Source organism: Bombus fervidus, chromosome 18, assembly GCF_041682495.2.
Source record: "Bombus fervidus isolate BK054 chromosome 18, iyBomFerv1, whole genome shotgun sequence".
Classification (NCBI taxonomy): Eukaryota; Metazoa; Arthropoda; class Insecta; order Hymenoptera; family Apidae; genus Bombus; species Bombus fervidus.
This window is the reverse complement of record NC_091534.1, coordinates 3,463,334-3,488,980: the sequence shown is the minus strand read 5'-3', so window position 1 is coordinate 3,488,980 and position 25,647 is coordinate 3,463,334. Positions and strand designations below refer to the sequence as shown.

The following is a 25,647-nucleotide window of genomic DNA, read 5'->3' as shown; positions in this document are numbered from 1 at the left end:
CCACAACAACAAAGGGAGACGACGACGAAGGAGTGTTGCGGTAGCAAATCTAAAGAAAGGAACCGGGATACTCCTGACAAGCGTCGTAAAAACCACCGTGGGGTTTTAGTCGGTAAGAGTCCGACACTACCCGCCGCCCTCCAGAGGGCGGCCAGGCGTCCATGAGGATTTCCCCAGGATAAAAAAAATAAAAGAAAAGTGGTTAGCGCCTTAGGTTACGAACGTTCGGGACTCGGGTTTCAAATCCCGGCACCGGAGTCCCATTTTTCTTACGCAGCATCTGAAATGAGAAGAAAAAAGCAGCAGTACCCTAGCAGCGACATCCACACCAGCAAATACAACTATCACGACTTATTCACCTCACATCTCTATAGAAATAAAAGTGTAATTCTATTTAAGCCTATAATTGGAATTAAACAAAAGTAAATTTGGACGAAATTTAAGAAAAGTTCATCATTTTATATACATTTAGTTATAGATTAACCATTATCTAAGTTAAGTCATAAAAACTACTACTTCTTTAATCACCGATCATTTTGACCGCACACGGTAGGAGTAGGTGTACACGGAGTGTCGGTAGGTTTAGCGTTAATTACGTAAGATTTAGAGATTTTTCTTACTGTCGAGGCCCTTAATTTATACAATACATACTGAAAATTGGGACACTCCTTAGAGTTATTGCTCATTACGGTGAAATATGGTATAAGAGATACTCGAAGGTCGCTTGCACGGGCGAATAACCTTTGGTGGGGGGCGGCGACCACCCATCACTAGTTTTCCTTCCCGATAACATCATCGCCAAATAACGCTTCGCTAAAAACACCTTCTACATCTATTACACATAACATTCGTAGACATTAAATTCTTGAAAGATTGTTGGAGAGAAATAGTGATATTTTAATTGATAACTTAGTGTTAAGCAATATTTTAATTGTTATCTCGTTGTGAATATCATTCAAACCACCTCTATTATCTTAATCGAAACCGAAATCAACGATCGGCTCATTCGTGACGTCGATTATCGAATCAAAACGAGAAATTACGACTGTAGTTGACGCGCTATACTGCAAACGCGTCTCCCCGCGAATACGATCGAATAACAGTACATTGAATAACAAGGAAATTACTTTATATTTATACTTATATACCGAAGAAACTAGGTGGATTTCAAGTTTCATTTGATGTAGACCATAATATTAACACTTTGACTGCCACGTTGGTCATATATGACCGGCCACGGTTTCTCCTGTGACGCCACGGTGGTCATTGGTGACCGGACCGCTTGAACTTCTTACAATTGTAAAAATTGTATGAAAATTGACAGTTAGGGCATTTTGAATATAACCGATAAATAGAAGATACTTTGAAACAAAAGGTGCCCCATTGAGCAATTAAACATTTTTATTAGAACATCAATAAAAAAAAGAATGAGAACAAATCTTGTATCTAACGGTGCACTGTGTTTGCATCCATATCTTTGAGGGGTAATCTACGAATATTATTATAAACACACCTTAGAAAATAATCGTAAATGTTGCTTTATAATCATATAATTGAAGTTAGAAGTGCGCACATACCTTACTATTATATATAGAATGAGCAAATACTGTTTATTAATATCTTCTACACATTTCAACGATATATTCTGGACGTTTTGCTTACGACGATATAGCCTTATTATAATATGTCGCTATCAACTGTTAGCAAGGCACCACGATGGTCACCCGTGACCACCAATAAGATAAACGGTTCATTGGGGAAGAATGTTGTCTTATATCATCAATTTATTATTATTTTGCCATTATATGCTTTGAATAATAAAACTACTCCAGTGGCGTCCTGAGCGAAACATGTGGTTTCGGCGTAGCAGTCAAAGCGTTAATTAATTTATCTCACTGAAGGCACCGGCGGCTCAAATTCCGCTATAGTGCAATTTCGCTCGATTCACTTCTTTTTTACGATTATAAATTATCTCATATTGTTTATTCGCGTTGCTAAATAATTGTTCTATGTTTTTATATTCCGGATCCTACTATAAACAATAATCCATACATCGGTCATACTTATTCGGACCCACAATAATTCTGAAGACCCGCCACAAGATTTAACATTGTCTTCTTTACTCTCAAGATCCTTAATTGCCATCATGTATCTTTCAAGTCGAAACGTTCCTTAGGGTTATTATTCATTAAGGTAAACGCGGATTTTCTCATGTTCGACAGCCAGTGGTGCCAGTGGTAGTCAACACTTGACATTTATTCAAATTACGTATTTCTACTAATTTTGGTGCTCCGGTCATCAGTAATCTCCATGGCAACAATCGTGTTAAAGAGTCTATAAGATAATAATTAACAAGACGAAAAAAAAAAGCGAACGAAATAACAGTAATAAGATGGAAATTTCACATTGTAAAATTTTCATACTTTATCGGAACTCTGAATTAATAATAATACGTAATGTTTTCATAATAAATAACTGTATGATACTTTTTAGGTGAGACTCGAAAAGGACGTATTAGAGAGCATCGAGTGTGCGAAGGCAAAATTCGGCGGCGTGAACGTACTAATTAATTCTGCTGGTGTTGTTGGCTACGAAAATATCTACGACTTCAAGAACAAGAAGCCACGTTCTACTGACCTGTACAGATGTGTTTTCGAAACTAACGTGTGTGGTTTATTTAACGTAACGCGCTTAATGGTCTGCTTGATAGCGAAGAACAAACCAAATTCACATCAACAAACCAATCATTATAAATCTTTCAAGCACGATGGCTTAGTTACCTGGTTTAGTTGCTTCTGGCGGTTTCCGGCATGACGATCCCTTTAGCTAGAGGACTCGCGTCGCAAGGAATACGTGTTATCACAATTTGCTGGTTACACAGACAGCCCAATTACAGGTGAGTTAGTATTACAGCTAGTATGCAATGTTTAGGAATTTTTATTTTTATACGTGCAATAAAAAAAGCATGTAAGCAAATTTGTTGCTAACAGTATGTTGACACAAACCAGCAGTAGTTTGGGTCAATCATTGAGTCGTTCAAACTTTTTTTTCCGTGGAGGAAATCCGCACAGACACCCGCCGCTTCTAGAGGGAAGAGTGGGGTGGTAGTGTCGGACTCCAACCGAACAAAACCTTCACGATGACCGTCCCTCTTGCGATTAAGGGGTGCCCGGGAACCGCTGAGGTGACACACCAGGCCCCCCGGGCGCAACTTTCTTTTCGCAAATGGCGCGGTGTGCTGCCATGTCACGTCGCGTCCCCTCCCGGGGGCCGTCCGAATCCCCAACCGGACTACTTATTGGTCCTCGGGTGCTGGAGAGTTCAGCACCTAATTTCAACCTCCATCGGAGGTCGCGATGGCCCTCGCGCGCTCCGTGTAGGCGCTACACGGGCACCGCTGCGTCCTCGTCAGCCGATTCTCTCGGGATAGGAATCCCGCTCCCTCACCCGCTCCGCTGAAACTGTTCGCGACATAACTAGCTCGCAGAAGGAGGCTACGGCCTTTCTGCCCTTCTCGCTCGTCAGCAGTGCCTCAAAAATCGCCGGCGGCGAGAGGGAGTCGTTCAAACTACGAGTTTATCATTCTCTAACAAGAAAGTAATGGCTTTTAATAAACCATTCATAAAATTCATATCGCACATTTTATTTTATTTCAATTCGATGATGCACGTAATTAATATGTTATCCTATAATAATTTCATTGGCGTCATTGTTCATTAATAAACCGTCATGGTTTAAATGTCTGCCCGTAAATAATTTAGAATCGCTGAAATCCTTGCTCACATTTAGCTCTACAATAAGAGGGGGAAAGGAAGTAGTGAATCGCAATGAAACTCACACCAAAGCGCTACGGACCCTGCAAGGAAGTAGCTCATTTGATTCAAGCATGCATCGAAAATCCATTGATTAATGGCGCGAATATACGTATAGATATGGGCTAGAGGTACAATTAAGAAGGAGATTCGCAAGGCCATTCAAAGTGTTGAATCTATGAAAACATTCAGTGGGAACTAAACATAAGCATATGTATTTACATGCAGGACAGTCGTGTAAAATAAATATTTCTTTTTTGCAATAAATCCTTTTGCAAATATATATCCGACATATTTTAGTATAAAATAGTACTTAATTGTTGGATACTTAGAGTTGTTTGTTGCTAATTAGGAATTTATTTACTGTGAATGATCGAATTATTTAATTTCATTTTAATCGTTTTGATTGATCGCATTATTTTTTTGAAGCATCAACAAGAATCAACTTAAAATAATACGATCTTTATTACGAAAGGTACCGTTTCGTTTTTAACAATGTAAAGAATTTTGTGTGTATATGTATGTATGTATATATATATACGTATATATATGTATATGTATATATATGTATATGTATATAATATATATATATTCATATTTAAAATATAGCATACATATTTAAAACAAGCCTTGAAGTATACCTGGAAATACTACAATGAAACTATTAGGTGCCTTTAACGCACCATATAATCTAATCCATCCTTCGGCCGAGATAATCAGCAACTGTTCAATCGTATTTGCTCGGACACACATTATTTCCAAGGAATTGAGTTATTGCTCATAAACCATAAGAATTAAAGATTTTGCTTAATGCGGAGTTCCATAATTTATACAATACATACCTAAAGTTTACAATACGGTGAGGTATGGAATAAGTGGACTTTACCCTAACGGTAATCCGGGGCCTCTCCCACCCTGACAGCGACCGATGGTGGGGGATGACATTTATTACTAGTTCGACATCATTTACTTGTTATTTGGTTAAACATCTTCGGTCAAGAGTCACCTAGTCTTCGCTCTTCTGTGAGAGCACTCGTAGACACTTGTAGTAATCAAGAGTTTTTGGAAATTAATAGTGATTTTTTAATTGAAAACTCAGTGTTAAGTGTTAATTTTAATTGTTAATTAAACAAGCATTGAATCTACGAAAGCGAAATTGGGGTGGGGCGCGATCGTGCTAATTGATTCCGCTAAGGTTGTTAGCTACGAAAACATCTACGATTTCAAGAACAAGAAGTCACATTCTGCTGACCAGTGTAGACGTGTTTTCGAAACTAACGTCTGGAGTTAATTTAATATAACGCGCTTAGTGGTCGACTTGCTGGCGGAATACGATCCAGATTTTAATAATTAAGCAGTAATCATGTCGCACATTTCGGAGATTATGCCTCGCGCACCAAATCCTCATGGTACCTCGAGACACGTGGAGGACAACGTGGTGGTCCCTACAGGTTCATCGCAGTTAAGAGCACATATTCCTGCACATACTTCGATTCGCACAGAAAACACAGTAGCAGGTATGTTAGTATTACGACTAGTACGCAATGTTTAGGAATTTTTATTTTTATACGTGCAATAAAAAAGCATGTAAGCAGAATAAATGCATAAACATTCACGGTTTATTCACGATTATGTGTATTTATATGTAAATTTGTTGCTAACATTATATTGACTCAAACCATCAGTAGTTTTGATTCGTTCAAACTACGAGTTTATCATTCTCTAACAAGAAAGTAATGGTTTTCAATAAACCATTCATGAAATTCATATCGCTCATTTTGTTCTATTTCTATTCGATGATGCACGTCGTCAATATCTTATCCTATAATAATTTCGTTGAAGTCTTTGTTCACCAATAAACCGTCGTCTTTTATATGTCTGTTCGTAAATAATGTACAATAATAACACTAAAATCTTTATTCATATTTAGCTCCAGAAGAACAAAGGGGAATAAAACGGTGGAACACCGTACTAAGCGAACCAAAACACTACGAAACCAGCGGGGAAGTCGCTCAATGGATTCCACCGTACGTCGGGAATTCGTTGAGAAGACACGAAAATTCGCGGACAACTGAAGTGAGAGGGTGGTCAACTGGTGTGAATGTCTGGACGAGGGGAGTAACTCCATCGTTAAGGGACTTAAAATCATGGTCAAGTGACGCGATGAACGGCGAGAATTCTTGTCTGAATGGCGGGAATACGTATTCGAATAGCGAGCATACGCATTCCAGTAGGAAGTATACATGCTCGGATGACGACTGTGGGTTTTCATACGACGAGTATTAATGCTTGAATGGCGAATATAATCAGCGGCCACAAGAGGAGAATTTATGTTCAAGTTTCGCTAATTCATGGACACATATCGAGAATTCGTATCTCAATAGGGAGAATTAAATAATAAATCACGAGAATTCTTGTATAAATAACGAAAATTCCATGAGAAATGGCGCGAATTCTTTTATAAACGGCGAGAATCTGTTGTTAAATGGCCTGAATGCAGGGTGAAATGTGCAGAATCCGAGGGCAAATGCCGAATATCCGCGGTGTTCGAATGGAGAGAGTTTGTGTCCAAATTTAGAGGTAGAAGGCGCAGGTGCAATCGAAAATGATTCACTAAGCGTTTATAGTTTTTAATGTATGATGACGTGCACTGGGAAAGAACATAAGCACATAGAGTATAGTCGCGTACGAAAAGTACCTCTCTTTTCAATTAATCTTTGTATAAGTATGTATTTGATATTATTTAATAATAAATTGTGCTTAAGTGTGTAATACTTAGTTTTATTTATCCTTACCTCCAGTCTATTTACTATGAAAGATCGAATTATATAATTTATTTCAATCGTTTTGAAATTATTACGTTTTTGAAGCTCTAACAAGAATCGATGTAAAGTAATACGATTTTTATTAAGAAAGAAAACGTTTCGTTTTTAATAATGTACAGAGTTTTGTGTATATATAATATACATATCTAAAACAAGTTTTACTTATATATACTTGGAAATATACTTGGTTACGTATATAGTAATAAAAATATTACGTCTCGTGATCCTACCATATATTCTAATCCATTCTACGGCCAAGATATCCATCAAGTATTTAGCAGAGGTCCAATTGAACGCTCTCAAATTTTTACATAAATTTAACCATATTTAAAATTTATCATATCGCTCCATAATTTCTGTCTTTTCTTAAAACATGCATACAATATATCTTTCGGAATTTACATTTAGTTTGCTCTTTTATTTTATGAGAAACATTTGTACTCTGCCTTGCCTACCGTGAGCGGTTATTTTGACCGCCGACAAAATATTTTAGTTATTCTTAAAATAAATGCAATCAGTATAAAGAAAAGGCTATCTCAATGTCAAATGTCAAACAAAATCAGTAATAACAAATAATAGCAGCTGGTATAGCCGTAATCTTGTCCTAAAACATAATCCATCCCTCGATCAAGATAGCCACCAGCTATCAAGACCTATCAACTCAGACTGATAAAAATCCTAAGGAGCCGCTACAAAATTTAGCATTTTTTACAGTCCATTTTTACAAACAGTTTAACAGTGGAGGAGTTTCTTAGGGTTATTGCTCATTTCGATATAACACGGAAAAAGCTTTCCCAACTCCACACTCGAGTAACCGTTGGTGGAGAACGGACAATACTCATCAATGTTTTCGTATAAATATCGTCAACACAGACTATATTCTTACTTGCTATTGTCCATTCGACTAGAATACATCTCAGTTTGTTAGTCAATTGGACGCCATCTAAACTTATTATCTCTAAAACTCAGACAGAAAGCATCTCACGCAGAGTGTTTTGTGTAATGTTGTTATAACAGGAAAAATAAAGTCAAATTTGACAATAATTTTGTATTCCGTACATGGTACTATTCTGTAATAAATATTTACTCTAGAAATGCCAAGACTTTTCAAAAAAATATTATAAAAAGACAATAACGGATATAGAAGAAGATAGTTCAGTGTGCGATGAACAAGAAATTTCAACCGAATCAGAGTTGAATATTATAAATAAGCGTTTACGTAAGGGAAAAAGGAAAGAAATGATCGTTGACAGCAGAGAGTAAGACTGGGCCCGAGGAAACAGTTTAGAAAGAAATAGATGCAAGTCCCAAACCAGGTAGGACATCAGTTCATAATATTTTGAGGGATATGCTAAACGGCATATAATGGAAGAACAAGTAAAGACGGCATTTTATCTTATGTGAGGGACAAATCTCGGGAATTCGTATTTATATGGTGAGAATTCATTAATAAATCAAACGCATTTTTGTATAAATAACGAGCATTCCTTGAAGAATGGCAAGAATTCTTTGATAAATGACGAGAATCTGTGGTTAAATGGAGTGAATCCAGGGTCAGATGTCGAGAATCCGAGCGCAAATGCCAAATATCTATATATATATTAGTAATAATGACTGAATGAATAATAATGACTTTGCTGAAATTATGAGGTTTATACGATTTGATAAGAAGAGGGAAAGAAGCCAATGTTTACGAACCAATAAATTTGAAATGGTATCAACAGTATGGGGCCAATTTACAAAGAATTCACAAAATTGTTATAAATCTGGTGCATACATTACTTTTATATAAAGAATCGCAGGAAAAAAACCATGCAATAAAACCATCAACAAGTTGAAATTCATTATTACAAAAAACTTGTCAAGTAAAAAATTTCTGTAACGAGAATTGATTGTAAAATAAACGCAAATTAAAAAAAATGTAAAAAGTTGGAAAGGTTACAAAATTACGAAAATTTGTTTAAGATGCGGGAAATATTTATACGGCAAATGTACAGTTGATAATAAGATAATATGTAAAAAATGCAGTGGAGATATATCTGTGGCGGCACTCGACAGCAAAATACCACCGAAAGACACCAACTAGTATCGGACGGCGACAGCGCTGTGGTTAGCGCCTTGCGGGCACGGACATGGTGTGCTATGGAGACGACACCTTGGTCTTGGCCGGGGATCGCGGGTGGTACGAGACACAGAGGCTCGCGGAGACGGCCGTGGCGTGCACAGTGCGCGCCATTCGGAGACTAGGCCTGAACGTGTCGCCGACCAAGTCAGAGGCACTGGGGTTCTTCGACCATCGCACTAGAGGAGTCCCCCCCCCCCCTCCTGAACTCTGCGTGGACATTGACGGAGAGGAAGTACCGGTGAGATCCCAGATGAGGTATCTGGATCTCACCATTGACAGCGGATGGACGTTCGGTCCACATTTCAATCTGCTGGTCCCGAAAGTGACGGCAGCAGCCAACGTCCTGTACGGTTTACTGCCGAACATCGGAGAAGCGAGAACCGGAGTGCGCCGCCTATATGAGGGAGTGATCCGATCGCGGGTCCTCTACGAGGCTCCCATATGGGCCGGAGATCTAATGGCCAACCGCCGCAGCCTGACCTTGCTGCGGAGACTACACAGGACGACCGCTATCCGCATAGCGAGGGGATATAGAACGATATCCCATGCGTCGGCATCAGTGCTAGCTGCGTCACCTCCGTTCGAACTGCAAGCCCTCGCATTCCAACAGGTGTACGACCACCTGAGGGATCTGGGCTCGAGTGACGGGGGAACGCAGCCCACCAACTGTGACCGGCCGGTCCAAGACGTCCGGAGGGAGGCAAATCGAAGGATATGGGAAAGGTGGCGCTCCCAATTGCTGGAGGAAGACACCACGCGGCCGCACCGAGCCGTTCGCGCCATCCTCCCCAACTGGGAGGCCTAGAGGGACCGCGGAAGAGTCCCACTCACATTCAAGACGACGCAAGTACTCACCGGTCACAGCGTGTTCGGGGAGTACCTGCTAAAAAATTCAAAGGGAGGTGACGTCCGTCTGTCACCACTGCCAAGAGGAGGAAGACACGGCACATCACACACTGGAGCGCTGCTCAGCGTGGGAAGAACTGCGCCGCGTACTACGCCTCACCATCGGCGATAGGCTAGCCCCTGAAGCGGTCATAGAGGCCATGACGAGGGGCCAACAGGAGTTAGCCGCCATCCGCAACTACTGCGAGCAAGTAATTCTAGCGAAGGAACGGGCGGAGAAAAACAGAGAGAAGAGAGGCGACCCCGTCAGAGTGGTTCGCCGAAGAGAACCGATACGACACCGCGAGACCGCGGCACCGCCACTACCGCCGTCATAGAAGAGCGCGGTGAAGGAGCCGTCAGACTGAGGGGGGTCTGGGCCCCCCCTCAGACTCGCACGATGGCCCAGGGAATGCGGCACTAGGGGGGGGGGGTCCCCACACCTTGCTGCCAAACTCAACCAGGATGCTTACCACAACAACAAAGGGAGACGACGACGAAGGAGTGTTGCGGTAGCAAATCTAAAGAAAGGAACCGGGATACTCCTGACAAGCGTCGTAAAAACCACCGTGGGGTTTTAGTCGGTAAGAGTCCGACACTACCCGCCGCCCTCCAGAGGGCGGCCAGGCGTCCATGAGGATTTCCCCAGGATAAAAAAAATAAAAGAAAAGTGGTTAGCGCCTTAGGTTACGAACGTTCGGGACTCGGGTTTCAAATCCCGGCACCGGAGTCCCATTTTTCTTACGCAGCATCTGAAATGAGAAGAAAAAAGCAGCAGTACCCTAGCAGCGACATCCACACCAGCAAATACAACTATCACGACTTATTCACCTCACATCTCTATAGAAATAAAAGTGTAATTCTATTTAAGCCTATAATTGGAATTAAACAAAAGTAAATTTGGACGAAATTTAAGAAAAGTTCATCATTTTATATACATTTAGTTATAGATTAACCATTATCTAAGTTAAGTCATAAAAACTACTACTTCTTTAATCACCGATCATTTTGACCGCACACGGTAGGAGTAGGTGTACACGGAGTGTCGGTAGGTTTAGCGTTAATTACGTAAGATTTAGAGATTTTTCTTACTGTCGAGGCCCTTAATTTATACAATACATACTGAAAATTGGGACACTCCTTAGAGTTATTGCTCATTACGGTGAAATATGGTATAAGAGATACTCGAAGGTCGCTTGCACGGGCGAATAACCTTTGGTGGGGGGCGGCGACCACCCATCACTAGTTTTCCTTCCCGATAACATCATCGCCAAATAACGCTTCGCTAAAAACACCTTCTACATCTATTACACATAACATTCGTAGACATTAAATTCTTGAAAGATTGTTGGAGAGAAATAGTGATATTTTAATTGATAACTTAGTGTTAAGCAATATTTTAATTGTTATCTCGTTGTGAATATCATTCAATCCACCTCTATTATCTTAATCGAAACCGAAATCAACGATCGGCTCATTCGTGACGTCGATTATCGAATCAAAACGAGAAATTACGACTGTAGTTGACGCGCTATACTGCAAACGCGTCTCCCCGCGAATACGATCGAATAACAGTACATTGAATAACAAGGAAATTACTTTATATTTATACTTATATACCGAAGAAACTAGGTGGATTTCAAGTTTCATTTGATGTAGACCATAATATTAACACTTTGACTGCCACGTTGGTCATATATGACCGGCCACGGTTTCTCCTGTGACGCCACGGTGGTCATTGGTGACCGGACCGCTTGAACTTCTTACAATTGTAAAAATTGTATGAAAATTGACAGTTAGGGCATTTTGAATATAACCGATAAATAGAAGATACTTTGAAACAAAAAGTGCCCCATTGAGCAATTAAACATTTTTATTAGAACATCAATAAAAAAAAGAATGAGAACAAATCTTGTATCTAACGGTGCACTGTGTTTGCATCCATATCTTTGAGGGGTAATCTACGAATATTATTATAAACACACCTTAGAAAATAATCGTAAATGTTGCTTTATAATCATATAATTGAAGTTAGAAGTGCGCACATACCTTACTATTATATATAGAATGAGCAAATACTGTTTATTAATATCTTCTACACATTTCAACGATATATTCTGGACGTTTTGCTTACGACGATATAGCCTTATTATAATATGTCGCTATCAACTGTTAGCAAGGCACCACGATGGTCACCCGTGACCACCAATAAGATAAACGGTTCATTGGGGAAGAATGTTGTCTTATATCATCAATTTATTATTATTTTGCCATTATATGTTTTGAATAATAAAAATACTCCCGTGGCGTCCTGAGCGAAACATGTGGTTTCGGCGTAGCAGTCAAAGTGTTAATATCTATAATTGACTAAACTGCAACCGTAAAAATCCAATACCCGAAAATAATATAAAACAAAATTATCCGTAATAAATACTATTACTAGTAGAAACGAGTTGAAATTTCATAACAGATCAATATACATATAAAATTCTCTTTTAAAGAAGGAAGTAGACCGAGATACGAAGTTAGTATATATATACTACTACAGTCGGGGACATAAGAGAAGAAGAATAAAAGAGGGATGAAAAGCGAAACAGCAGCCGCTGAGTGGAAGTCGCATACGAAGCTCTGGGTAACTTGTCACTTTCCCTTAATCCGGATCAGCGGGACGACGGAACACCGGGCGATGTTCAGGCTTGCACCGTTAAATATTCAGAAGAAGTCTGGCCAGGTGTAAATCAGAGAGGCAAACCGCCCTCTCTGCCAACCCCTTCTTGGCTCTCCGATGCATTGCTCCCACGTGGATGCTTCGATACACATACATACATTCGACTATACGACTCATCCCAACATGTTCTTTTTCGACGTGGACGGGCCAATGAGATTTAACTACTATTCTTTGTTATTTACACCCGCTGTCCACCGTGAAAAAGAGAAGGGCCGTGAACAAAGCGCGCGCTATTCGAATAAAAGTGAGGTCGTTTAATGTGGCCCCCGAGTAATTGTTTAATTCCATCGCCGAGAGAATGGAGGCACGAGATTTTGGAGCGATGGTGTCTTGGAAAGAGTAAAAGAAAGGGAGGGATAGATTATTTCTATGGGAAGGTTAGGTTAAGGTTAAACCACCTGACTATCACGTTCAACGAAAAACTATGAAAATGCTGATTATGAAATTGTACAAATTGTTAAAAAACGAAACGTAGGAAAATAAAACTTTTACATATACGTACTATTGTAAAAAGCTATTTTCCACATTTCGGTTTACCTATAAACGCACAAGCGTTTCTCGGTCTAATCACTAGCTTATAAACTTATATGCATTTCGAAACGACGAGCGACGAATTCTTCGTGTTATTCTTAAGGGGTGGCATGACGGAGGGCAGAACAGAAAAGAGGGGGAAAAGGAAGGTGGTTGCGAGTCTCTTATTGGGGTTCAAGAAATATATGGGCGGAAATAAGCCCCTGGCATCGCCAAGATGAAAGGACGATAAAGGCAGGTCGAGTGACCGGAGGCATGCAAATTGATAGTAATAGCTATCCTCCACTGTCTGTCTACCTTCGAGTCCCTTTTCCATGTTCTTTAGAGGATTCTCCCCCCCCCCTCTCGCCACATCCTTGGAATCCTCGCGTGCGCCATGTGACATCGATCATTTTGATTTACCACCGTTTACGTTATTATCCGCAGGAAACGCAACGAGACAAAAGGAACTACTCTATCTTGATTATGCCAACTGCCGACTGATTTGTATGTTTTCGACATCAATACGAGTTTCAGTTTCAGTTTCAATCCATATTTCGTGTGTTTGACTTCTTGTGGAGGGAAGAAGAGATATTATCGTAAGTACTTGGAAGAATGTTTTTAGATAAGGAATGTATGTATATAAATGAACTAATCATGCTTGAAGAGGTTTGATTATATTTGAGATGGAGAATACTAAAGAATGCAAAATATCGAGAATACGAAATGATTATTCTTAATCGAATTTTATTAACTTGGGACTTTTACGAAGATTTTATGCAAGAACTTCGCTAATAAATTTTCAGTTTCGAATGTTTAGAGTGGTATAACTGAAACCCTCAAATTCCTAAGTTTCTTTAGACTATTCGCAAAAATATCACAACTTATATCGAAAAAACCAAAACTAAAAAGCAAAGCAAACCAATGTAAAATAAAAAGTCACTCTGTCATTATTCACGCAGCTCAAGAATCACGAGTTTCTTGATAACAAGCATTCATCAGCGAGGGAGTTGCGACAAAACATTTTTGAATCAGCGGGAAGCAGAATCGTTGCTTTTCGGGTGAAACTGTGCGCATAGCGACCAAGAGCCGAAGCATGAAAAAGATTTTCAAGCGGCGCTGGTCTTTTCCCCGTTCTGGGTTCGGTGAAAGACTTTCGCCACGCGGAGAAGTTGGCCGCTGGAAAATACCTGGATACGTAGGGAACCACTCGACCCAAAAAGCATTCGAGGAGGTTGTCGACGAAATATGAACGACTAGCATGAATACAAGCCAGCGGGATCGGGTTTGCACGCGTTATTCATCCTTGCGGGGTTGTTTCACCGTCGACACACCGCGCTACGAAAAGTGCAGGCGCAAAAGTATGCGACCTCTTGAAAATCTGCGAGAGCATCACTCGAAACTTAAAACTTGCGGAATGTAGGTACTGAAACATATGCTTCTTTACCGCGCGTATTTCGCCCCGGGGCAAGATACTCTCTCAAGATCGGACCAGTTCCCATAAAACTACCAACTACGCGAGGACAACTCTTCGGTTTTGACCCGGTTTCGTCTACACGATTCTTTAATTCAAAGATATGAAATTGGAAATACGAAATATATTTCAAATGTTTTGCGAATATCGTTGCCATATTTTTCCGATATAAAAATTATAGGAGAAGATTAGGTATACCTAATATCTAAAATATGACAATCAGTAACTTTGAAATCAATGTTTTTAGTAAATATTTCTCAAGAGAAATCTCGCAACTAAATTTGATAAAAAGTTTTAGCGATGCGATTGCTTAAGCGTGACTTGAAAATTATCCACGTGAAAACCTTCACATAAATAGTCCATAATATACATAATCATATTTCGCTAGTTATATTTTACAAAATGTAGAACTTTATTTAAAGATATGAGACGTAATCGGTGATTCGACGTCTAATAGAGGGTGAAAGGAGGAAACGAAATAATTCCAGTGGAAAGATTACGTCATAAACAATCACTGAAACTCGACGTGTCAATGGGAGGATTAAGATTCATCGTCTTTCACCAGGATGGGATACACGCTCACAATGTTTTACGTTACGGAGGAAAATGCTATTCCGGTTGGCTCAGTCACAGTCCCTGATGACTGTGCAAAGAGCTTGGTATCCATCAACCCACATTGTTCCCCCTCATCCCTTTCATTACTCTAACCCGCCTTACCACTCTATACCCTATCACATTTGCTGCCGCTTACCGTGGAATTTCTTTGTCCCGAAAATGGGATCGTCGCAGAACCATTGAAAACAGGCTAGATCGTTACACATTCTTGCTCTTTAAGCAGAACTTTACCTCTAAACTGCGTCGCCAGTCCCTATTACATTATTACGATATCTATGTTTCATTTATTCATCATTATTTTATTTAGATCACTGGTAAAATATATGATAAGCAATGTCTATATTCAATAGCTAATTTTATATATAGCCTATGAAAACTATCCTTTTATTTGGCTGTATTAAATATTTCGTTTGCACACTGGTGTAACGATTCCTTAATTGGTTATGCATAAAATTTCATAGATTTATCGCCTATTTACTTGTAATATCACATATGTAATGTTAATGTTTATATTTATTCAATTAATATTCTTGTTAATATTGATGTTCATATTTATGTAATTATGATTGTCGTTAATATTAATGTCTATAGTAATTATCAATTAAAAATGCTGAATAAATTCAACGTCATATATTGATATGTAAATATAAATGATTTTGGAACAAAGTGCATTTTTAAGCAGACTATTGTGACGGACTATAAGTACGTTAAATCAGGTATTGATATAATAAAATCGTCTAAGAAATTGGATATTCTTAAACTAACGAAATATTTTAAAAAATATACTAAAACCATTTCTGTTCGTCTACACTGTTTCCTTTTCATGAAAAGCTATTTGAAATCTTGATCTCTTTAGACCGTATAAATCAAAAGATTCAACGTCCTTTTACCAATTAAGGTATCCCATTCCTGAGCAACCTTAAAAAAGAGAGAAGAAAAAAAAGGAATCTCTCAACGAGAGCTTTCAAGCTTTCCATTTTCATATCCAACGATTTCCTGAACGTCTAACGATCATTATGCCTGTCTACTCGGTCGTGATGAAAATCTCATACCGGATAATGAAAATCATTCAAATTGTATTTATGAATTCGAAAGTTTTTCCTACAAACCACAGCGCCGCGGCCGAGCCCGTAAGAAACTTTAAATAAAATTCATTTGGGAGATTCGTGATCCGGTATTACCATAAATTTGCAAGCTATCCACCGCAGTCTTGGAATTTATTTCAGCTTCAGCTAGCAGGACAATCCTGAGAGAAGAGAGAATCTCGAAATTCTGCCGTGAACGCACTTACGAACTTCTTTTCCATCGTAATGGTACTTATAAGTTGTTAGACGCATAAGGAGGACATTGTTATACGTATAATGCTCGATTATAACATAGATTGAGCTAATTTTAGGAACCTACCTTTTTTTCATAAATAAAATTTTAATTACGCAATTTGCTTCACAAACCGATAAGTTATAGATAGACATCGGAAAAGATTTGTTTCGTCTACTAAATATTATAAAAAGCATTATACTTTGGATATTTTTTTTTTTTTTTTTTGCAAGTCTAATTTTTCTATAGATGCATAAATATCTGCAATCTAAGTACAGATGTAGAAACAAATTTTATTAATACAGAAAACACGCAACGTAATCAGCATGAACGCCGAATTCAATGATCTCGATGTAACAACACGTTGAGCGCGACAAGGGACATTTCTACGCGTGGAGCAGTAGTGTCGTTCTCCTCGTACTCGTAATGTAATGTCCTCGCGAGAACGTACCGGGAACTACATTATCCCCTGTTGCACGCCGGCTACATCCCCTGACCAATTGTCCCGGTTGTAAATTACCAGGGCCAGACCCGAATTCCGCGTGGGATTCCTCGTCGTCGCACTTACGAGCACGTGTGCGTGCTCTTGAACGCGTAAACATCTCGGCCCAGTGCCAGTCTACGGATTATGCGCGTGAATTTCGAAGGTCGACACTCTCTACACAGACACGAATACGACGAGGATACAGGCGCTAGAAGCAATCGATGACAAGGAGCACGTCGATGCTTCAAATCTCTCTTGCACAAGTGGCGCGACTTTTTTATCGATTTCTGTAATGTTATAAATTGAAGGGAATAATGAAGGATTTTTTAATTCTGACTATATAAGGTATGATAAAAATGGCAAAGAATGTTTCATATTAGGTTCGTGAATTGTAATATTTGGCGATAAAGATCGGACCAAATACACCTACTATGAATAAACAAATATGTTTCACCCTCTGAGTATCAAAAACGAGTACTTATATATATACAGGAACACGTATTAAATACTTTAGCTATTTCGTACATTTTCGAATATTTTTTGCATTCTATACATAATCGTACAGTTAAATTTTTCAAAAATGCATGAATATCTTACTAAACGGTACGCATCAACTACAAACCTGAATTTTTCACAGAGTACAAATTACCACCGATAATTGCATCTCTAAGAGTAACATTCCTTCATCAGAAAACCATTTGCTTTCTCGAAGAGAGCTCACTGCGTCGAGATACCGATCGACGGAATCTTCGCACGTTTGCTCGTTTACACGCTCCCTGCTGGTTGCCCTCCGCCTTCTTCCACTACCTTCTCTCTACACCTGGTATAATTCCCCATTTAACATCCGGTTCTCGTACTAACGATATATCGGCAATTGCGCTCAGTTCCCTTCGTTCCAACCAGCACGTCTTCTATTCCCATCTTCTCTTCTTCCTTCCTGTTAGTAGGATTTCCTACAAGCGTTAGACTCGTACGTTTGACGTATGCTTTCACCGCTTTCGACTAGATACGACGGCCATATGCAGATAAGATTTTCTACAAGCGTGAAGCAGTACAACTTTTGTATTTTCAATTAGCCCCTTTAGAATCACGGACTTTTAGAATTAACATTCTTTTGGATTCTTAATAATCAGGACATTCAGGAATTATTTTCGTAGTACCCTCGAATTCTTAGCTCTAAGAAGCTTGAAATGTATGAAATATTAGTATCCAGTAAGGAATAATATATGTTATTTTCGTGAAATTTCAAAACGTCTCCTATACACATAAAATTCGTCAATGTTTTCTGATAACTAACTAGATATTTTGTGAACCACTGTTGGAAATTCGAGGATTAAACCGGATGCGCACCCATAGGCAAGAAGCGCATGCGTCGCAGGAAACGGTACGCATTGCGGTTGTAATATCGTGGCTCGGCCGTTTCACCGCTGCGAAGATATAGTTAAAGCCCTCTGTGGCTTCTACATCTCTGTTTCTCTTTCTGTTAGCCTTCTCGCGATTCTCTCTAGCCGAACATATAACGACGCCACCTTTTGCCATCTTACCGAATTGGGACGAAGGAACAAGGGAATCTGGAGGAGGAAAATGTAGAAACGACCGGAGAACTTGGCGAGAGCTTTGTATTATATGGAGCTGGTATGTCGCGCGACTTGAAAACCGCGCCGAAGGATAGCGAACATGTCCGAATCACTGACGATTATTGCCGAAAAATGCCGAAGTGTAGGAAGTTGTGACTTGCGCGCAACTTACTGGACTATTCAAAATAATTTATAGCGTGTTTGACAGTCGGTATTAATTTCAGGTCATTGTTTTAAAAATGTATCGAAGATAGTATGTAGGATGTGTAATTAATATATCTGTGTTTTGGCCCGTGTAGTTTCTAAAACGGGTACACATGTACTAACATATTCGTGAGATTGTTGATGTATAACGGTTTCATTAAGCAGCATACATTTGTATATAAAATAACATGGAAAAGAGAAAATTGATTTTGATTCTAAATTTCAAACAGCACATCGAATTTGAATTCAGTTGCATTCGACAAAATACTTGTCAGTATGTAATAATGCTTTGTGTTTCTTCGAACACCGACAAATGTAGCCGCGGAATTTGGCATAATAGACCATGCATGCAATCGGACGAAATAAACGCTACAAGATTAAAATAAACTCTTGCTTTTCAAAATATTCACATTGCAAATAAATATCGTACAATATATCGAATTTTCTCTATTAAAAATGGAAGGGGCAATTTCTTTTTTGTATATATGATAGCGAATGCAAAAATGTTTAGAAGATAGTCAATATTGAAAAATATCATAATTTTACAAAAAAAAAAAAAAAAATATCGAATATATACGATGAATTGATATAATATACGCCAGGATAGATGATCATTAAACTAAACTGATATTCTGCGCGAATTAAATTACCTGGAAAAGCTGAAAAGAAGAAAGCAATTCCTACTCAAGATATACCGCTTCTTGTATTTGATTACACGAACGTACTCTTGCTTTAAAATACGAAGCAATTAACAAGGGTCGAAATCTCAACCGAGAAACTGGAATCGGAAAACAGAGGAAAGGGGTTAAACACGACCCCCGGTTTCTTCGTTCGTTCACAAAACTTCCAGGCATCCCGTTAAACTCGCTCGATTTCTCCTGTGCACGCGCACTTACCGGCGCGATTATTGTTTCCGGCATGCCGGAACATATATCCGGTAGCACATTTCGCGCGGTATTAAGGCGCCTATATTCTCAGACAACAACAACTCTACTCTCCAAGGAGACAAAGTTGGATCGGTGTTCTATGTTACGGCTATGGGCTAACAACAACGCTCAAGGGAACCAGGAACGATATAGGCATTCAACAGCTTTGATGCAACTACACTAACTTTCAAGAATATGTATCGCTCATTTGCTGCAACAATGAATTAAAAAATCACGATTTTAGGGGAAAGAAGATTTTAGAGTTTGAATCTTTCGTTAGAATTTTCTATGAAAAATTGCACTAAAATATCAAATTTATATAATAATTTAACTAATACTTAGTACTAATAATTTATATATCAATTTAACTAAGAAGTTAATAATTATTTATTATATTGTTAATTTATCATTAATCTGTACACTTTGGTTAAATTCACATATTATTATTACCACAAATAGATCAAAATGGTATTTCTGTACGGTAGTATACAAGCTTTCAATGAAGCTCCAATTGGAATAGAACAACATAGTGTAGTATCGTGGACAAAAGGCCTAAAAGATATCGGGTAAACCATAAACATTGTCGCGAGCCGAGATGCCGACAGGCCTATCAATGTGTCGTCGGTCCTTCAGTTGAATAGTTTCGTAAAAAAAAAGGCCTACGTGACTGGCCACGAGCGTGACACGTGCGTGGTGAGACTAAAACAAAAGGACAAAAGGATGCTAAGGTAGAAAGACAAATTCACAGTCAGTGTCAGTGGAGAAGTCAAAAAGTGTGAATCGAGAAGTCAGAGACTGCGAGTTGCGTTGTCGAGATAGAGTTGCTAGCGTTTTGGAGAGTGTGGTCCGCGCGCGAGAGAGAGAGCGTTGGATCCGTTGTAACGAGAATTGCAAATTGATTATTAAGTTGTCTAAAGTATAATACGTTATTGCGATTAGTTCACGTTAAACAACCATCGTTTTTCTGTTTAATCAACATCTGTACAATCCATTCATTCGTAAATAAATCATCATTAATTATTAGTATTTCCCGATACTACAATAGCCTGTAGATTTTTTGCATTGATCTCACAGGACTCTGATTAGGCTTACAATACTTTGCTCTCACGACAACATCACACGATTTGTTTCCTACTTGATGCCACTTTGAGTATATCGCAGGAAACACGTTATATGCCTGCTTTAATTTTATTATTTTTATTATCAAAACATGTTATATAACTTTACTATGTAACGTATTTTGCTATATGTACAGTGTACTTGCAGATTAAGAAAAGAATAGAGAGATTCGAATTGTTCATACAGATTAATTTAATTGTTCATACAGATTAATTTAATTGTTAAATATCAAAAGCAAAACCAATGTAATAACAGCTTTAAACAGCATCTGAAAAACGATAACATCCAAGGAAACCACTTGCGATTGAAAGAGTCGTATATGGGAAAATTCAAAGGTTTATTATAAATTGATATAAAAGGATTACTCTGAACATTTTTCAATGATTTTCTATGCAACAATAATATAATATTTCTATATAATAACTTTCTCTGTTAATGTTGTACATTATTTGACATTCTTTACTGTGAATTACCCATATTTGCTTATCAAACAAATTTAAATTGACTTGTGTTGCAGATATCTACCCTGTTCTATAAATTATTTCAAGGAATCTAAATATAACAGCTGTTTCTTCCATATTTATGTAAAAATGTATTGGATAAGTTTTCAAGTAACCGATACTCTGTGACGCCATCATTTCTTTTTAACAAAATTTCAGCTGATTATAATGATGTTTTTATAAATTAAAAATTTTAAAAATTTATAGCTATTGCTTAAAAAATGTTTATTTTTGGATTTACTACCACTGCACATTTTTTCACGATATCATACATTAATATAATCTTTTTATCTTTTCCTACAGTCCCCCAGATCTAGCAACATGCAGATCTTCGTTGAGACCTTAACAGGGAAAACTATTACTCTTGAAGTTGAAGCTTCTGACAAGATAGAGAATGCGAAAGCTAAGATCCAAGAAACAGAGGAGATCATTACCATCACTGCTAGCAATTCTCAATAGAAACATATGCAAGATAACTGGGATATTTCAATTTAACTGCATCGTTTGCAAAGATTACAGTCCATTGGGCCACAAGATTTAAATATTAACGTAAAGACAAAGAAGATCTTGATACTAGTCTTGAATACGTGCTTGAATTTAGTCCATTGCGCCAACAAAATGTTCCTGCAACTACGAATGATAAAAATGTATTTGGGGAAGGTACACCAACGCCATCACGTTACAGGATACCTCCAAGAGCATTAATTCTCAATTCAGAAGAAGCAAAAACGTTTGCTTTACTAAAACATTACGGATTAGGTCAATACGTGCCTATATTTCTTGAACAATATATATATACATATATATGTATGTATGTATGTATTTTAGTTTGAGATTGATTTGTTTATGACTTAAAACTAATGAAGATTTAATTGAAATTGATTTAATTGAAATATGAAGCTGACAGAAAAGCTATATTAAAAGTGATAAACAGATCATAAAAATATCAGCGACACAAAAAGAATTTATTACCTTTTCTTAATTATGTCTAATTCTAATTATTTATTATTATTTTATTTGTTATAAAAGCTAAAGCTGATTTAATGTATAAATTTAAAATTATTAATTAAGTATTATTTCTTATACTAACTTAGTACAGTTAAGAACACATATGATACATTTCAATTTTTGCTTACAAAGATACATTCACATACATTTACATACGAAATGGCTGTAAAATTGTTGTATTCTCAATGTGTGATAATACTTTATTAATAAGTACACATTTTGTTTGCTTTAGGATCATGCGGAATTGAACGCACATTTAGACAATCGTTCAATTCACTATCCTTCATTTGATCCAACTGATTTATTTTTGCCATTGTCTCCGCGATATTCTTTTGATCCTATTTAATAAATTAGAGAATAATTATATGCAACTTTAACTTAATCATACTGAATTTAGAAACATAAATATGTGTATACTGATAAATATGAGCTGCTACCTTTATCAGATTTAGCTTTTGATAGTTTCTCCTTTAGCGTCAAATGTTTTTGTCTTTGATCTTTTTCTTCCGGTAGCTATTTTTAAATAGAAAAGTTTATAAGCGAAGCATAAACAATGAAAGATAAAATATATCTTAGAAAGAAAATGTAGAAGAAGATATCACTTTTGCCTTGGCATAAGAATTCATCTTTTGAATTTTAAAGTACGTAGAAATTGTTCTTTCCTTTGATACAGTAAAATTTGGGTATCTTGATGCATTATCTGTGATAAAATTATTTTCCGCATAATGTACAAATGAATTTTGCATAGCATTTAAACATTGAATTCCTATGAAATTTATTTTATAATTCAAGCAATTACAATCTTTAGGTATATTTGTAAAGGTATATTATTATCTTAGTACCACTTTGATCTTCTTTCACATGCTTGTTGTTTAATTTTGCTCTCACATTTTCATGAAATTGTACATTACGAATTTGATGAATTTTAGTTAATTGCGTTCTTAATGCTGTAGCAGTATTCACATCTTTTGTCAATCCATCTACATATTTATCGGAAAATTCTAATTGTGAGATAATATTACTCTTTTCCTTCAGATACGTACTTAATCCTCTGTCCTTTGATGATGCATTACTTGATTTTATACTTAAAGGTTTCTGTTTATAATGGAGAATAGATTTTATTTCTGTGTAACTCACCGTACTATCAAATGGAGTATCTTTGGATATCTGTAGCCGTTTACCACAAACTCCAGGTAATTTCATTAGCATATCAGATAAAAAGTGTGTAATTGTAGATTCTTTTTCTCTATTTGGAATAATTTCTAATGGACTACTTGCTAGACACATTTGAGGATATGTAAAAGCTTTAGATTTGGAAATTGAAAATTTAATTTCATAAAATAAAATTCCATCTTTATTCTTTGGTAAATAATATCCATACTAAAACGTTATACATATTTATATACAAAAATTATATTTGAAGGGAAATTGCAAGACGAATAAACATAGATATTGTCGTTTATACCATATTTTTCCAGTGTCTACGTAATTGGTCATAATCTTTGAAAGCACATTTTGCTGGAAGTTCTTTAGATACAGATAATACTTTGCCTTTTTTTGTACTACAAAAATTAGAAAATTTTATTTTAAACCAAATATACATATATATTCCATATATATTCCACTAAATGAAATAAATTAGTTACCTTGGTAACACATGTACAAATGGAAGATTATAACGAGATAAATCAACGTATCCTTTAGGGTCTGCTAAAAAATGTGATAATATAGATGGTGAAAGATAGTCTTCAAGTTTTATATATGGAATTTTAAGTATTTCTGCATGAAGTTGCAAACACATTTTCCTTTCTAGAAACTTTTTAATGTTAACATATTTCATATGATTTTAATATCAGTTATACAAAGAACAAAATTAGATTTTCCATTACCCCCTATAAGTATATCTAATTTTAATGCTCTAGTTCCTTCTATAAAGTTATAAAAATGTTTTCCTTGAACAAAATAATCATCAACTTTATTCCACAAAGGAGCTATCTTAGTTTGTATCGTATACCTAAGACAACTTTTATAAACTTCTGTAGTAACTGATCTTAATCCTCGATACTGACAGAAATAAAAACCAGTTTATCATTGAAATAATATATTTAGAGTCAATAAAGATTTGTATCGTGAATATACCACTAGTTTAAAATTTCTCAAAATTTTGTCCAATCTACCAGTTTCAGAAAATTGTTTATGCGTTATAACAAATATATATCTTTCTGTACCCATTACTGGCGAAGCAATAACGTCAGATATTAAATGAATAAGTAATCTAAAATTTTATTGTTAGTAAAATATAAAGATCATTAAGATCATTATGATAGTATTATGGAATAGAAAGTTTTTGAAAGGGCAGAATTTGCCCTTGACTTACCGGCATTTCATTGTTTGCCAATAAAAATGTGATTTTGCCGATGGATCATGAACTTCAAGAAAATCAGTTTCGCAAATTGCACAACATAGGTTACTCATTTCCGGAAATAAAGCGTACAGAACCGACTGTTCTTTTTTTTTATTCATAAGATTACAAGCATCCATTATATATAATTGCTTGCTATTCTTAATTATTTTATGTTCTTGTAGATCCAATTTATACTAACAATTTTTCAAAAACGTATTTTCGAATGAATAGCCAACATTTAAAATTCTAAAAGTTGTAGTAATATTTTAAATATGATTTTTATGAAGAAGCTTTATTCTCAATTATGTTAAAATTAAACTTGTATGTGAGACATCTAAACTTTTCATATTTAAAAGAAATTTAAAATCTTGTTAAGTAAAAAGACGACTCTTTTTCTATTACCAACATATTATCTTATTTAGCGGTTACTGAGGAGTTTATATTATATATATTGGTACGGATCACTGAACCGCTTTGTTCAATAAAGTGCGCGAAAAATTCAAGATAACTACATATTAAGATGTAAGCATAGCTTTTTTAATAGAGACTTGCTTGAAATTCTCCCTTAGAAAACAAAATATTTTTTAATAACCTTGCATGACTGAATGAAAACCTTTTAATTTATTGTGACTTTTAACGACGAAACTTAAAGTTTTCCAATAGCGTATTTCCTGTACTTTGAATTCTTATTCACTCCTTGCTATAGTACAGGCATCGAATTTTTGACCAATATATAGATGTATTTGGCATTTCAGATATGTGAACGTGATTTCAAATTTCGATTTTAAATTACTTTATTTTGAATTATATTGATATCGCTAAATATAAGGCCAGATTCATATGTAACACAACGGTTCAGTAATGTTCAATTATGTTGTATGTTCGTAACTTCAAGCCATTTGAAGTAAACGCCGCGTAATTCAAATTTCAACACTATGCATAGCGTATTCTATAACGAATAAATTAATTACTATGTACTTACATAAATAGTTTTAAGGCGGGGAATCTACTGGTTTAAAAGTTATGACTATGTAAAACTGAGCATACTTTGGCTAATTTACGACCATTTTTACACATTACTTTGACGTCATATTGCTTCTATCCATCATTCAGTTGGTCCGTACAGATGACCAA

At 36.8% G+C, this 25,647-nt stretch overlaps 2 protein-coding genes across 2 annotated transcripts; one reads left to right on the top strand and one right to left on the bottom strand.

The window, feature by feature from the left end:
* Positions 1-8,769: 8,769 nt before the first annotated feature.
* LOC139996707 (uncharacterized) lies at positions 8,770-21,560 on the top strand. Its single transcript, XM_072021235.1, has 2 exons — positions 8,770-9,462; positions 21,405-21,560. The coding sequence occupies exons 1-2, from the start codon at positions 8,770-8,772 to the stop codon at positions 21,558-21,560; spliced, it is 849 nt and encodes a 282-aa protein (XP_071877336.1).
* A 2,008-nt stretch (positions 21,561-23,568) lies between these two features.
* LOC139996466 (uncharacterized protein C18orf63-like) lies at positions 23,569-24,737 on the bottom strand. Its single transcript, XM_072020838.2, has 5 exons — positions 24,487-24,737; positions 24,249-24,384; positions 23,999-24,173; positions 23,756-23,918; positions 23,569-23,671 (listed from the first exon to the last, which is right to left on the bottom strand). Exons 1-5 carry the CDS (start codon positions 24,648-24,650, stop codon positions 23,569-23,571), a joined length of 741 nt encoding a protein of 246 aa, XP_071876939.1. The 5' UTR covers positions 24,651-24,737.
* Positions 24,738-25,647: the final 910 nt, after the last annotated feature.

What these genes read in the sequence shown, in the direction of transcription:
- LOC139996707 (XM_072021235.1), top strand. Translation starts at nt 8,770, where the DNA reads ATGGTGTGCTATGGAGACGACACCTTGGTCTTGGCCGGGGATCGCGGG. An exon ending in TCCAAGACGTCCGGAGGGAG is followed by an intron (nt 9,463 to 21,404) that starts GCAAATCGAAGG and finishes CTTTTCCTACAG; the next exon opens with TCCCCCAGATCTAGCAACAT.
- LOC139996466 (XM_072020838.2), bottom strand. Translation starts at nt 24,650, where the DNA reads ATGGATGCTTGTAATCTTATGAATAAAAAAAAAGAACAGTCGGTTCTG. An exon ending in TGGCAAACAATGAAATGCCG is followed by an intron (nt 24,385 to 24,486) that starts GTAAGTCAAGGG and finishes ATAAAATTTTAG; the next exon opens with ATTACTTATTCATTTAATAT. An exon ending in TTTGTACATGTGTTACCAAG is followed by an intron (nt 23,672 to 23,755) that starts GTAACTAATTTA and finishes TAATTTTTGTAG; the next exon opens with TACAAAAAAAGGCAAAGTAT.